Source organism: Peromyscus maniculatus, chromosome 8, assembly GCF_049852395.1.
Source record: "Peromyscus maniculatus bairdii isolate BWxNUB_F1_BW_parent chromosome 8, HU_Pman_BW_mat_3.1, whole genome shotgun sequence".
Taxonomy (NCBI): domain Eukaryota; kingdom Metazoa; phylum Chordata; class Mammalia; order Rodentia; family Cricetidae; genus Peromyscus; species Peromyscus maniculatus.
The window spans coordinates 91,027,347-91,039,905 of record NC_134859.1 but is presented as its reverse complement, the minus strand read 5'-3'; the positions used below and the strand labels follow the sequence as shown (position 1 = coordinate 91,039,905).

The 12,559-nt window shown below is 44.2% G+C and overlaps 1 protein-coding gene across 2 annotated transcripts in view; it reads left to right on the top strand.

Annotated features, from left to right (window-relative positions):
- Window positions 1–12,559, top strand: part of Nsf (N-ethylmaleimide sensitive factor, vesicle fusing ATPase) — a 148,260-nt gene that overhangs the window by 47,313 nt on the left and 88,388 nt on the right. For both annotated transcript variants that reach the window (XM_076543500.1, XM_076543501.1), the window contains exons 5-8: window positions 2,672–2,838; window positions 6,862–6,969; window positions 7,701–7,776; window positions 10,431–10,586. In XM_076543500.1, coding sequence (XP_076399615.1) covers window positions 2,672–2,838; window positions 6,862–6,969; window positions 7,701–7,776; window positions 10,431–10,586 — 507 coding nt within the window. The remainder of the gene's footprint in view (window positions 1–2,671; window positions 2,839–6,861; window positions 6,970–7,700; window positions 7,777–10,430; window positions 10,587–12,559) is intronic.

Here is a 12,559-nt window from a genome sequence, read left to right as displayed (position 1 = left end):
CTTTCCAGCAAGACAAACAAAACTTTCTCCTGGAAATGAAACTTTCCAACCAGAACCAGATGGGTGCAAGATGTCTCAATATGCCCAGGAGAATATTGGGGTCTCATAGAAACCCCTCTACATTCCCAGATAGGCATCCCACAAAACAGAACCAGATTATGACTCACCAGGAGGCCTCCATAGATGCTTGCTGCACTTCTCAGCATGGAAGTTCCCTCTGATAGTCTGCAAACTGAAGGCAACCTTGCAGCCTTGGAACATTTCAAGGCATGTGCCTCCTGAAGTGGCCCTGAAGTGAAGTTCCAGCTTTAGAATTTGGGTGGGTGGTCTGAATCTCGATGGGGGCCTCCAGAAAATGTTAATCCCACCAACTGAGAATAAGATCACTACCACAGTTTAAAGCCAAATTTGAAGCAAGCTTTAATGAAATATTGGCCAAGTGGATAGGCTCTGGCCAAGTCCAAACTCAGGTGCCTGGGAAATGGCCTAGAATCAAATATGGCAAGGGCTTAAGAAGGAAAACCCACAATTCATTGCATTTCCCATCAGATCCAATCAGGGGCATGCATATAGCCTGACATACCCCTGCCTGTGAACCTCCCGCCCACATGTAATCAAGCACATCCAGTGCAGATGGGTCAAACAAACTTGTTTAGGGGATTGAAAACATGTGACTTGTTATCTCCCATAAATAATAGCCTCTGGCATTTCAGGAACTATCTGTCCTTGGGCAAGGGGCTTGCAGATCAGAGGCATTTTTGTTTCATGGATCTCTATAGCATAGTAATTAAAACTTAAAATGTAACTTTGGCTCTCAAAGTAGAATGTCAGAATTTCATATTTTAACTATTTAATCATATTGTATAATTACTCTACCAAGCATAACTAACATAAAGAGATTAGAGAGGGAGCATGGCTAACCCATGGTGTGCACAGCTCTCGGGCCGGGGACCTGCAGACTCAGGGCATTGGGAAGGCAGAGACAGGTGTGTTGCAGAGGGGTGCAGCCAAGTCAGCTCAGAGGCAGCTGCTTAAGAGCACGTCCACTGCGTTCTCAGGGGCCACCGGTGCACTCTAGAACGGGCCTTCAGGGGACCCGAGGAGGAATTACACATGCATTAGCCCCACTGAAGAGCAGGGCTGGGCTCTTACTCACTGGACACGAACGAGTCGCCCTCTTGGGGAAAGTCAAATGCAGAAGTTTCTCTGGACTTCCCTGGGCAGCTTTTCTGCTGTTTCTGGTGCTCCCAGTATCAGACGCCGTAGTGGAATATCTTTTGCTTTAAAAGTTTGTTTAGAAACCAGAACATATTAATAAACACAAGCTGATTTTAAAACCAGCCTTTTTTTCCCCTCTGAACATGCTTTCTCACAATTATGTATCATTGAGAAATTTTCTTTTAATACCCATTTCTACCAATATGATATATAAACTTTGTGTTGTACAGTTAAGCATTTGGGGCTGAATAGTTATTATATAATATAAAATTACATGTAGTGCTTTAATGTTTAAGTTCATAACATTATAGTCTAAAAGCCAATTTAAAACTCTTCCCAAGGCTTAAGTAGGAATTTTCTTACTCAAGATATATATATATATATATGCTTGTCTTGTGGATTGGAGGCATATGGCTACCGCTCCTTGATGTAGCATGAATCCTAATTGGTCTTAATATCGGGGTAAATGCTTAAAGATCAGGGAAGCAGAGCAGCCATCCACTAGCAAGACTTCTTACTTCTACCGATTCCTCAGACCTAAAAGGAGCAAACTCGTGTCTGCACCCTGCCTTATCACTTCCTCTCTCCACCCAGCCATATCACTTTCTGTCTCTACCTCCCTAGTGCTGGGATTAAAGGTGTGTGCCACCACTGTCTGGCTGTTTCTCTTTTAGACTGATCAATCTTGTGTAGCCCAGGGTGGCCTTGAACTCACAGAGATCCATCTGCCTCTGCCCTCCAAGTGTTGGGATTAAAGGCTTGCACCACCATTGCCTGGCCTCTATGGTTAACTGGTTGCTTAGCTCCACACTCTGATCTTCAGGCAAGCTTTATTTGTTAGAGCTCAAACAAAGGATCATCACACCTGGATACTGCGGGTGCTCAATGGTACAGAGACGTGTAAGTTAGAACTTACATTACAGGAAATAACCCCTGGAAACATTGTTTCTGAAAACCCCTGGAAACATTGTTTCTGAAAACCCCTGGAAACATTGTTTCTGAAAACCGCCATCCCCCCCTTTTTTTTCCCCACTGCCTCTTAACTTTCTTAGGGCAAGGAATCTTCCCACCTCTCTCACGGTAGCACGTTCTTAGATCAAACAAAACTCATCTTTGGTAACCACATGCTGCGCCAACTCCACGGAGGCCACCCATACTGTCGCTTTGTCCTCTGTTAAATGAGGAGAAGGGAGGTGCAGGGACTGTGAAGAGGGATGAGGGGTCAAAGGTGAGGGAGAGTGTCGTTTAATATTTTCTTCTTAACTCAGGTGAGTAAGGAAATGTCTGACTCTTGATTTTCAAGTCTGTGCTTGTGTGTTCCTCCAGGGGAGCCCACGTGGAGCTCCCCCTTGGTCAGATGCTGCTGTATTCCCTCATGTTGGGCTCTTTGTAACTAGAGACCTAAGCTTTTGGTGTTCCTGTGGTTCTTAAAGAATGCTCCTTTTCCTCCTAGTCGCCTTGTACTCGTTCGACAAAGCCAAGCAGTGCATCGGCACAATGACCATCGAGATCGACTTCCTGCAGAAAAAGAACATCGACTCCAACCCCTACGACACAGACAAGATGGCGGCAGAATTTATCCAGCAGTTCAACAACCAGGCCTTCTCCGTGGGGCAGCAGGTAGATACGTTATGGGCATCCAAATGGGGAACTTTTCATAGGAAATTGAGGAGTGAGTTTCCTGAACCAATAGGAATCTGTTCAGAAAAGCCTTCTCACAGCTTTAGGAGCCGGAAAGATGGCTCAGCAATTAAGAGCACTGGCTGCTCTTCTGCAGATCCGAGTTCAGTTCCCAGCACCCAGTTCAGACAACTCACAACCACCTGGAACTCCAGCTCCCGTGCTAGTGCTGCTTCTGGCATCCAAGGTCCCCGCGTGTGGCACACGTGCACATAGACATAAATTAAAAAAAAATCTCTTAAATTGTGTTAAGATGTCACAGAGAGTCACAACAGCTTTTCTTCCTGCAAATTTGGGAATGTGGTAGAGATATAGTCTGATTTTTTTTTTTTCTTTTCTTTTCTTGCTGTGGGACCTGAGATTTGTTTCTGGGATTTTTCTGAGATTTGTCACTGGTGTGTGTCTGTAGAAGAGCAGCACTTGGGCCTGAGGAGATTGCTCAGTCAGTAAAGTGCCTGCTAAGCAAGCCTGAAGAACTGAGCTTGACCTCTAGCATAGACCCAGGCAAAAAGCTGGAGTGATGGGATGAACCTACTTGTTTGTAATCCCACCCTGGGGAGGCAGGGGCAGAGCATCCCTGGAGGCCCCTGGCCAGCGGGCCTAGTCAGTGAGAGACCCTGACCAGGTAAGAAAGACAAGATGGAGAGCGATGAGGAACAATACTTGAAGTTGACGTCTGGCCTCCACACACACACATGCATGCACACCTGCACACACGTTGACATACACACATATAGTATGTCTTAACTTTTGGTAGGGGGTGGACTTCCCGGGATTTCTAAGACAGCTATGTGCATCTATTACCAAGTTCATCATAGAGACCCTGAAGCTTACTTAGCCTCTCGCTGGGAACATCCACCAATGTTGCCTCTTTCTATGCTTCCGTTAATATCAGCTGATTAATCTAGGAGAAACATTCTTTTAACCACAAGATGTGTTCAGTTGTTAGAGTGCGGCACAGCATGCATGAAGCCCTGGGCTCTGTCACTAGCCCAAGCACCACTTAAAGCCAGGCGTGATGGTGCAGGTCTGTAATCCCAGCTCTTGGGCAGTAGAGGCAGGAGGATCAGGAGTTCAAGGTCATCCTCAGTTACACAGCAAGTTTGAGGCCAGCCAGGGTTCCATGAGATCCTGTCTAAAACAATAAAAAAAGAAAGTGTGAATTCATACATTCTTTATACAGGTAAATAAATAATTGCAGCTCTTTTGCCCTTACTGTTATATTTGTCTTATTTGTGATTTTGTGTTTTGAAAACAGGGCTCTTCCTATGTAGCCCAGGCTGACCCTAAACTCAAGCCAACAGCTTCAACCACCCAAGAGCTGAGCTAACCGGCCTGAGCCACCACCACACCTGCCTTTGTGTCTTTCTCCGTTATTCTGCACTCCTTTCTCATGTCACAGCTCCATAGCAACAATCTCAGGTGTTGTTGGGAGACCTGTGTGGGCAAGTCCCTCTCAGAGGAGTTTCAAAGGCAAAGCGGCTTTTATAATGGACTCTGGTTGTTTGCCATCTTTCTGCCCCTCTGTTGTGTGAGTTTGGTGCGGTTCTGCAGCGAAGACTTAGTATGTGTTAGCACAGCACCCCGACTGCCAAAGCAGACGGAATCACCCGGCTGTCTCCAGGAAGCCGGACAGGAAAGAGATCTGCAAAAATGGGGCAGCACCACTTTTTGCCCTTGAAGTTTTTTGTTTTAGAAAGTGATTTTATTTTAAATGGATACACTATTTTGTTTTGTTTTTGTTTTTTTTCAAGACAGGGTTTCTCTGTGTAGTTTTGGTGCCTGTCCTGGATCTCACTCTGTAGACCAGGCTGGCCTCAAACTCACAGAGATCCGCCTGGCTCTGCCTCTCGTGTGCCTGGGATTAAAGGCGTGCGCCACCACCGTCCGGCTGATACATTAATTTTTTTCTTCTAATCTCTAGTATGGTACATCTCAGTAGGCACATTCCATATAAACATAAACTCTTTGGGTCCTCAAAAGTAAATAGTGGGACCCTGGGAGCAAAGTCTCGGGGGTTGCTGGCCGCCAGCACTGCCATGGCTACCGATATACCTAGACTGCCCTGAGGTCTCTGTCTTGGGAGATAGCCGAGGAGGGAGGGCAGAAGAAGGCAAGAGTGAGGTGAATGGAGTGTTGTTACTTTTATTTCACTTTTTCCCTGATAAACATGGAAGGATAGCAGCCCAGAGTATTCATCTATTATAGTATCAGACTTTTGCAGGCAGAACCTGAGTTACTGATGTACAGGAACAAAATACAGTGCTTTTTAATGAAAGCATTAGAATTAGCTGGGCATAGTGGCACACACCTTTAATCCCAGCACTCAGAAGGCAGAAGCAAGAAGATCTCTTAGTTCGAGGCCAGCCAGAGCTACATAGTGAGACCTGGTCTCAAAAAAAAAAAAAAAAAAAAAAAAAGCAAAAAACCCCTAAAAGAAGAAAACATTGGAATTAGAATGAACCTTAGATTTACTTGTCTGACTTCCTCCCAAACGAGAAGTTTTAGGTCCAGAGAAGGTCAATCTTGTGCCCATGGATGCACAGCTGGGGACATAAGGATGAGTGGAACAAGTATTTTGGGCATGGCAGGTCCATGGGGCACAGAGTACACATAGTTCCTGCTGCTGCCGAACTTTCTAGTTAAGACAGGATTGAGCAATGCCACCAGACGGAAGAAACCGCCGCTGTGCTCAAGCCGCCGCTGTTTGGATTAGCTGCTCTAGAACACTGCTAGATTCCACCTAGCTGTCTAGATGTTGACTACTGTCCACTGTCGGGGTTTTTTTGTTTGTTTTGCTTTGTTTTGGGCTGTGCTATCTTCCTTCTGGATTCCTAGGTATTTTAGGTATATTTGTATTCAGGTTATGAATTTTAACCTTTGATTTTAGCTTTGGTATCTTAAGATACCAACTTAAGAAATTCTCTGATGTTTATAATAATTTAAAATCCAATAACATGTAGATGTCAATAACACTATGAAAGAAAATACTTGAGAAAACCGAGGAAAAAACCCGAGGAAAAGTCCCCGTTCTTTGCAGTAGTGGTGACAGTCACCTCAGCACATAGAAGGCACTCTGCAGTACTTGGTAATGAATGATTGAGCTTTCAAAGCTGCCCACACTTATGGCAGGTGTTTTGGTTTTTTTTTTTTTTTTTTTTTTTTTTTTTTGGTTTTTCGAGACAGGGTTTCTCTGTGTAGCTTTGCGCCTTTTCCTGGAGCTCGCTTGGTAGCCCAGGCTGGCCTCGAACTCACAGAGATCCGCCTGGCTCTGCCTCCCGAGTGCTGGGATTAAAGGCGTGCGCCACCACCGCCCGGCTATGGCAGGTGTTTTGTATTATTTATAGGAAGGGTTGACTTAGAATTACAGACCTGAGCTTGACCTGGCACTATCATTTACTGGGCCTCAGCTCTGGTGCTCAACCTCTTTCTAGATCCATGCTTACTTGCTTGTTGTTTTTGTTGTTTCCAGACAGGGTTTCTCTGTGTAACAGCCCTGGCTTTCCTGGAACTCACTCTGTAGACCAGGCTGGCCTTGAACTCACAGAGATCCACCTGCCTCTGCCTCCCAAGTGCTGGGATTAAAGGCATGCACCGCCACCACCCAGCTCCTCATAAACAGTGTTAAAGCTACATTTTATGCATGTGAGTGTTTTGTTGCACGTGGGTCCCTGTACCGCGTGGGCCTGGCACCGTGGAGGTCAGCAGAGAACACCAGAGCTCAGCTTTCTTACCAGCGGTTTCCCGAAGTGTTTGAGTGTTGATTGTGTCACCTCCTGTTGTACGAATGCACATGGCTTCCTTTTCCTGTCCTTTGGGTCTGTGAGTGGTGTGACTGAGGAGCAGAAACGGAGAGGAGGATTCAAAAGAAAACTGGGTTTCACCTTTGGAGTTTCGGTGATGTGACAAGAAGCCAGTGGTGGCGTGAGGTAACTTTCCTGCCATTGCATCTTCTCTCCACAGCTTGTCTTTAGCTTCAACGATAAGCTCTTTGGATTACTGGTGAAGGACATTGAAGCCATGGACCCTAGCATCCTGAAGGGAGAGCCTGCGTCAGGTAAACGGCAGAAGGTAAGCTTTATTCTAGTCTTTCCTGGGGAATCTTCCTGATGTGACTTTTGCAGGCTGCTACGTTTCTGGCTATTCTCCTGGTGCAGAAGTTCTTCATATTGTACATTCTTCCCTCTGAGCTACTAGCCCAGTGGCTCTCAACCTTCCTGATGCTGCCCCCTCTGATACAGTTCCTCATGTGGTGGTGACCCCAAACTATAACATTATTTCATTGCTACTTCCTAACTGAAATTTCGCTTCTGTTAGGAATAGTAAGTATCTGCTATGGGACCCCCAGGTTGAGAACCACTGGACTAAGGCCTCACTTTTGGCTATCGTGATCATTGCTACTGAAATAGAAATTAAAACATGCCTAACTGCAGAGCCACTTGTAATTTGTACTTAAAATTTTTAAAAGATTTGTTTATTCGTATGAGTGCTCTGTCTGTCTGTACACCCGAATGCCAGTAGAGGGCATCAGATCCCATCATAGATAGTCATGAGCCATCCTGTGGGTACTGGGAGCTGAACTCGGGACCTTTGGAAGATCAGCCAGTGCTCTTAACCACTCATCCATCTCTCCAGCTCCTGTAATTTGTACTTGTAGTCTTAATTGAATACAGATACTTACTATAAATCAAGGAGGACATAACTGTGACTACCCAGACACTGCGCAGAAAGACTTCCTTTCCCCCGTATCTAGCCTTGCTTTGAAGTGTCTGTTGCCCACTCATTATCGTCTTTCTCTGCAGATCGAAGTAGGACTGGTTGTTGGAAACAGTCAAGTTGCATTTGAAAAAGCAGAAAATTCATCGCTCAACCTTATTGGTAAGATTTACAGTTTTAGAAAACTACACATGAAGCTGAGATGTCTCTGATGTTACATATGACTGGTGGGGAAGAAGAGGGACCCCTCCCTGGAGATTATCCCCAAATCCGGGCATTTGTGCTGCCACGAGACCTTCGCCTGGAGCGCCTCTTCCAACAGAAATCGAATGTGAAACACAGGCACCTTCTAATTTCCTTTTCTCGTAGCCGTGTCAAAATGATTAAAAAGAACAATGACATTTCTTAGTTTTGAGATTCTGAGATAATTTTAGGCTCACAAAAATTTGTAGAAGTAGCTGAGAGGATCCATGCGGTCTTTCCCACTTTCCCCTGGTGTGAACATCATACCAAAGTTTCCAAAGCTGGCAAGTTCACATGGATTGGTTGCTGCTGCCCAAAGTGCTGTCTCCCTTGGGTCTCACCAGGTTTTCCATTACGGCTTTTCTCTGTCCCAGGGTCTTATTCAGGTGATCACACACTACATAGAGTTGTTCTGTGTGGAGTTGGGGACTTAGCTCAGTGGTAGAGCGCTTGCCTAGCAAGCAGAAGGCCCTGGGTTCGGTCCTCAGCTCAAAAAAAAAAAAAAACAAAAAAAAAACAGTTGTTCTATGTGAGTCTTCCCATCTCTGATACCTCCTCCGAAATTCATTATCGTTTGTGACCTTCAGCGCTGGTCAGCCCCTCAGCTAACTGCTGTGTTAAATGAAATACCATCACCATTCTCCAGTGATCGAGTGATGAGCAGGCGCAGATTTGGTTCTCCTTTATTAGCCTTACTTTGATAGGCTAAAATGATGCAGTTTAATCTCCAAGAATAGTAACTCATTTAAATAATGATGTGCTAACTCCAATTTATGGTTGACATAATTATGTTCAAGTCTGTCCCAAGAGAACGGAGAAGTGTTTCATTGGCTGCACAGTCGTGTCCAAAGTTACTTGACTGTTTAAATGTGGGTTGTTTTTTTTTTAAATCAGTAATTTACCAGGCTCTATTGCTGTTTCTTTTACCTTTTTAGCAAAAGCCTTTCTTTGTCATTATGTGTGTGTCTGTGTCTGTGTGTGGTCTGTACATGAGGACAGTGGACGGAGGCCAGAGGAGGGCATCAGATCCCCTGGAACTGGAGTTACAGGTGGTTATGAGCCTTTCGGCATGAGTGCTGGGAACTGAACCCAGGTCCTCTGCAAGAGCAGTGAATGGTCTTAACTGCTGAGCCATCTCTCCAGCCCAGACATGCCTTGAACTTGTAAACCTCCTGCTCCTAGTGCTCTGGCATGCTAGGATCGGAGGCATATGCCACCATGCCTAAAACACAGCCCACATTCTAAATTTGATTTTATTTTTATATTATTTTATAATGTACCTTATGTAGTTACTGTGTGGCTATATGTGTTTGGGCACGTGTGACATGGAACATGTGTGGAGGATAGAGGACAACGTTCCTTCCACTGTGTGAGTCATGGGGATCAAACTCAGGTTGTCCGGCCACAAGTGCCTTAATTCACCAAGCCACATCAGTAACCCCTAATTTGCTTTTTTGTTGTTTAACATGTTTCAAGGATTTTAAATATATCTCTAAAATATGATTTTAACACCCACATATATCCCAATTTTATGAAGGATGTATTGTAATTTTCTATTACTGACACGGGATATTTATGATGTGATTTACTTGTATTTTTATTTTTGTCTGCTTTTTGTTTGGGATAAATATCTTATCCCAAGGCAATTCTATAACTTTTGGACAGTGTAGGTGTTTTCAAGTAACTCATGAGATGTGATTTCAGTTGGAAAATGAAATTGTAGTAAAAAATTTGTCATGCTGTAAGTTTGACCACAAGAGGGCAGTAGAGTATAAGCAAAATATTTTTGATCCCCTTCTAAAGAAAATCTTAAGTCGCAGAACTCTAACCAGAAAATTATTATCTGCAATTTTTTTAGTGTGATATTTTCTTCTTCACCTTCATAAAATCTCTATCTCCTCTTTGTTTAGAGTGTGCTAAGGCTCCTTGTTCTCTGTGTCTGACATAGGTGTGGTTCTGTTGAGGTACTGTAGGTGGCACTCTGACATTGAAATTAAACAGTTTTTGTCTTTATGAGAGAATTTGTAAGTGTAACTTGCAGTCATTAAAGCCTTTAGAATGTTTTTAGACTTCTGTGTACATGTGTCAAGACATCACACTTACTCCACACAACTTAGGCTGAGGAGTTATCTACCATCATACGCTTACCCTGGGCAGATTCACATATCTCATATATACTTACCAGGAGCTGTGAGCGAGTGCTCGCCATGAGCGACGTTTCTGGAGCTGGTGGAATTTACATCAGATATATGTATGGTGTTCCCTTTCATCAACTAAGTTAATTTGGTTGGATTAAAAGTTAATGAAACGGAGTTACGTGGACTGATTACAAATAGACTAGGCTAGCATAAGTTTAGTTGGTTTGGGAAGTTTGTTACTGACCATGAATGGAGAGCAGATGAAGTAGGTAAGTTGGTCTTACCCTTCTCGCTAGAAAAATCCACCAAGTGTGTGCTGTCCCCCCCCTTTACAGAACACCTGTGTGTCAGCTCACTTTGGAGGTCCGGGGGGCACCTGTCCTTTTTACACTCAGCCTCAGCGTTTTCTTCACAATTTGTGTGTGTCTGACCCAGGCAAAGCTAAAACCAAGGAGAACCGCCAGTCCATCATCAATCCCGACTGGAACTTTGAGAAAATGGGGATCGGCGGTCTGGACAAGGAGTTTTCAGATATCTTCCGACGCGCATTTGCCTCTCGGGTATTCCCTCCGGAGATCGTGGAGCAGATGGGTGAGTTTCTGGGGCTACTGAGGAGGCACGCAGCTGACGAGAAGTTCTTCTCAATAGTTCTGAAATGATTTTTGAGATCCACCCAAGTATTTTTAATTTTTACTTACTAAAAAAATACCTTAGGTTTCATGAAAAACTCTCAAAATATTTACTCTTATGGGGGAAATAATAGAAGTAATATGTACGTTGCTCCATTTTATTTGTTTAGTTTACAGTGTTTTTCTGTGGGCAGTTTTAGAAATGGGACCTTGTTCTGAAGACCCACTGTGGGTCGGGCTTACCTGTCAAACTGTCACTATCCATCCGTGCGGACACAGCGTGGCTGCTGGCTGCTGCTTGGCGGCATGATGCCTTATGGGCCCCGTCAGCACTTCCTCGAGTCTAGTAAATGGATACTTGGCAAGGTTTTTAATTAGATAAGTCCGATCCCCAAAGACAAATGCAGGAGACACATGGGAGTTTGCATACTGCCTGTGAAGAAGTGCTCGCTGTCTTCATTTGTCACTTTTCTCCTGAAGGTTTATTTAATTTATCTGTGTGAAGTGATTCTCTTTGCCCGGTGGAAATACTGTCAGGACGGTTTTCATATCCGTATCACTCGCTGGATTGGAATGTGAACAGCAGAGTATCTGAGAAAGGAATTTATAATGCAGACCGAGAGTGAAAACAGGATCAGATCCAAAAAGCTGGAGGAAGACCAGCGTCCTGCCCCCTCCCCTTCGTTCTTTCCCCTGAAATTGCTACCAGGAGATAATAGCATATTCATCATGGTGGATGAGAGCTGCTTTCCAGACACTGAGCGCTGGGCTGCTTCAGCCGGCTGGGTCGGCCGCTTTTCTGCCTGTTGCTCGCCCTAGTAAATTACAAGCATAACACACACCTGTTCGCTGGGTAAAGGTCGAGTTTAGAATTGGATTGAGTCAAAATGACAGAGACCCTCATCACCTGAGTTTTATACACCTTGAAATGGCAGTGACATACTCCTTATCTGGAAACACAAAGGCCAAGTCCATTAAAAAAAAAAAAAAAAAAACCCACTAACCTCGAAAGTTGGAAGAAATGTGGCCGGCCACTGTCCCTTAATTTTGAGAACCAATAAATACTTAAGGTGTTTTGATCAAGACATGGATCTATTATTTAAATATATTTTTGGTAAAAACGGATAGTTCTAAATGTTACAAGTTATTCTTGTGGACTATTTTGACTGGTTTCATGACCGAGGCCTGGGAGAGGATAAGGATGCTGTGTGTCTCTGACCGTTTGTGGGGTCCAGCCAAGAAGCAGGAAAACAGCTGCTCCTGAAGGGCGCTGTCCCCTGAGTGTGCTACTGTAAGTGTCTCCCCGGTATCGAGGAGCCCGTTGTTCAGGCACTGGCGTCCTGTGTGTCCCCTGCTCACGGGCCTCTGACTGAGGATGCAGAGTTAGTGCATCAAGAGCAAAGGCCTCAGTGGGTTTGTGCCTCGGCCACCTCTCAGTTGACGGTTTCCCTGGAATCTGACCTGTGGCTGAGGGGTTTTAGATGAAATGGACTGGAGGCAGTGTTGTACTTGCTGACCGAGGACTGGGATTTGAATTTTGAGTGCCTCTCCCCAGAGCCCTTTTTATGGCTTTGTTTTCTTACTACACTTCGCTATTTTAAGACAGAAAAAAAAAAAAGTTTTATCCTTTTAAAAGTATCCGACCATGACTTTCTTCCGTCAAGAGGCACGTATTATCAGTTTAATTTAAATGACAGCCTGCTGTAAAGCTGCCTTGGCTTTTGAGCTGATTTAAAAATAAATCAACAAACAAAAAACAAACAAAAATTGCTGTTTTCTTTATTTTAAAGGAAGTGCCTGAGCATTTTTTTTTTTTTTTTTTTAAAAAGGAAGCTCTGCTGCTCAGGGTTTATGTCGGAGAAATAGTTATCTTCTAGGTAGATTTCTTTGCTTTAAATTTTGGGGAATTAATAAAGTATTTCACTGCCCTCCCAG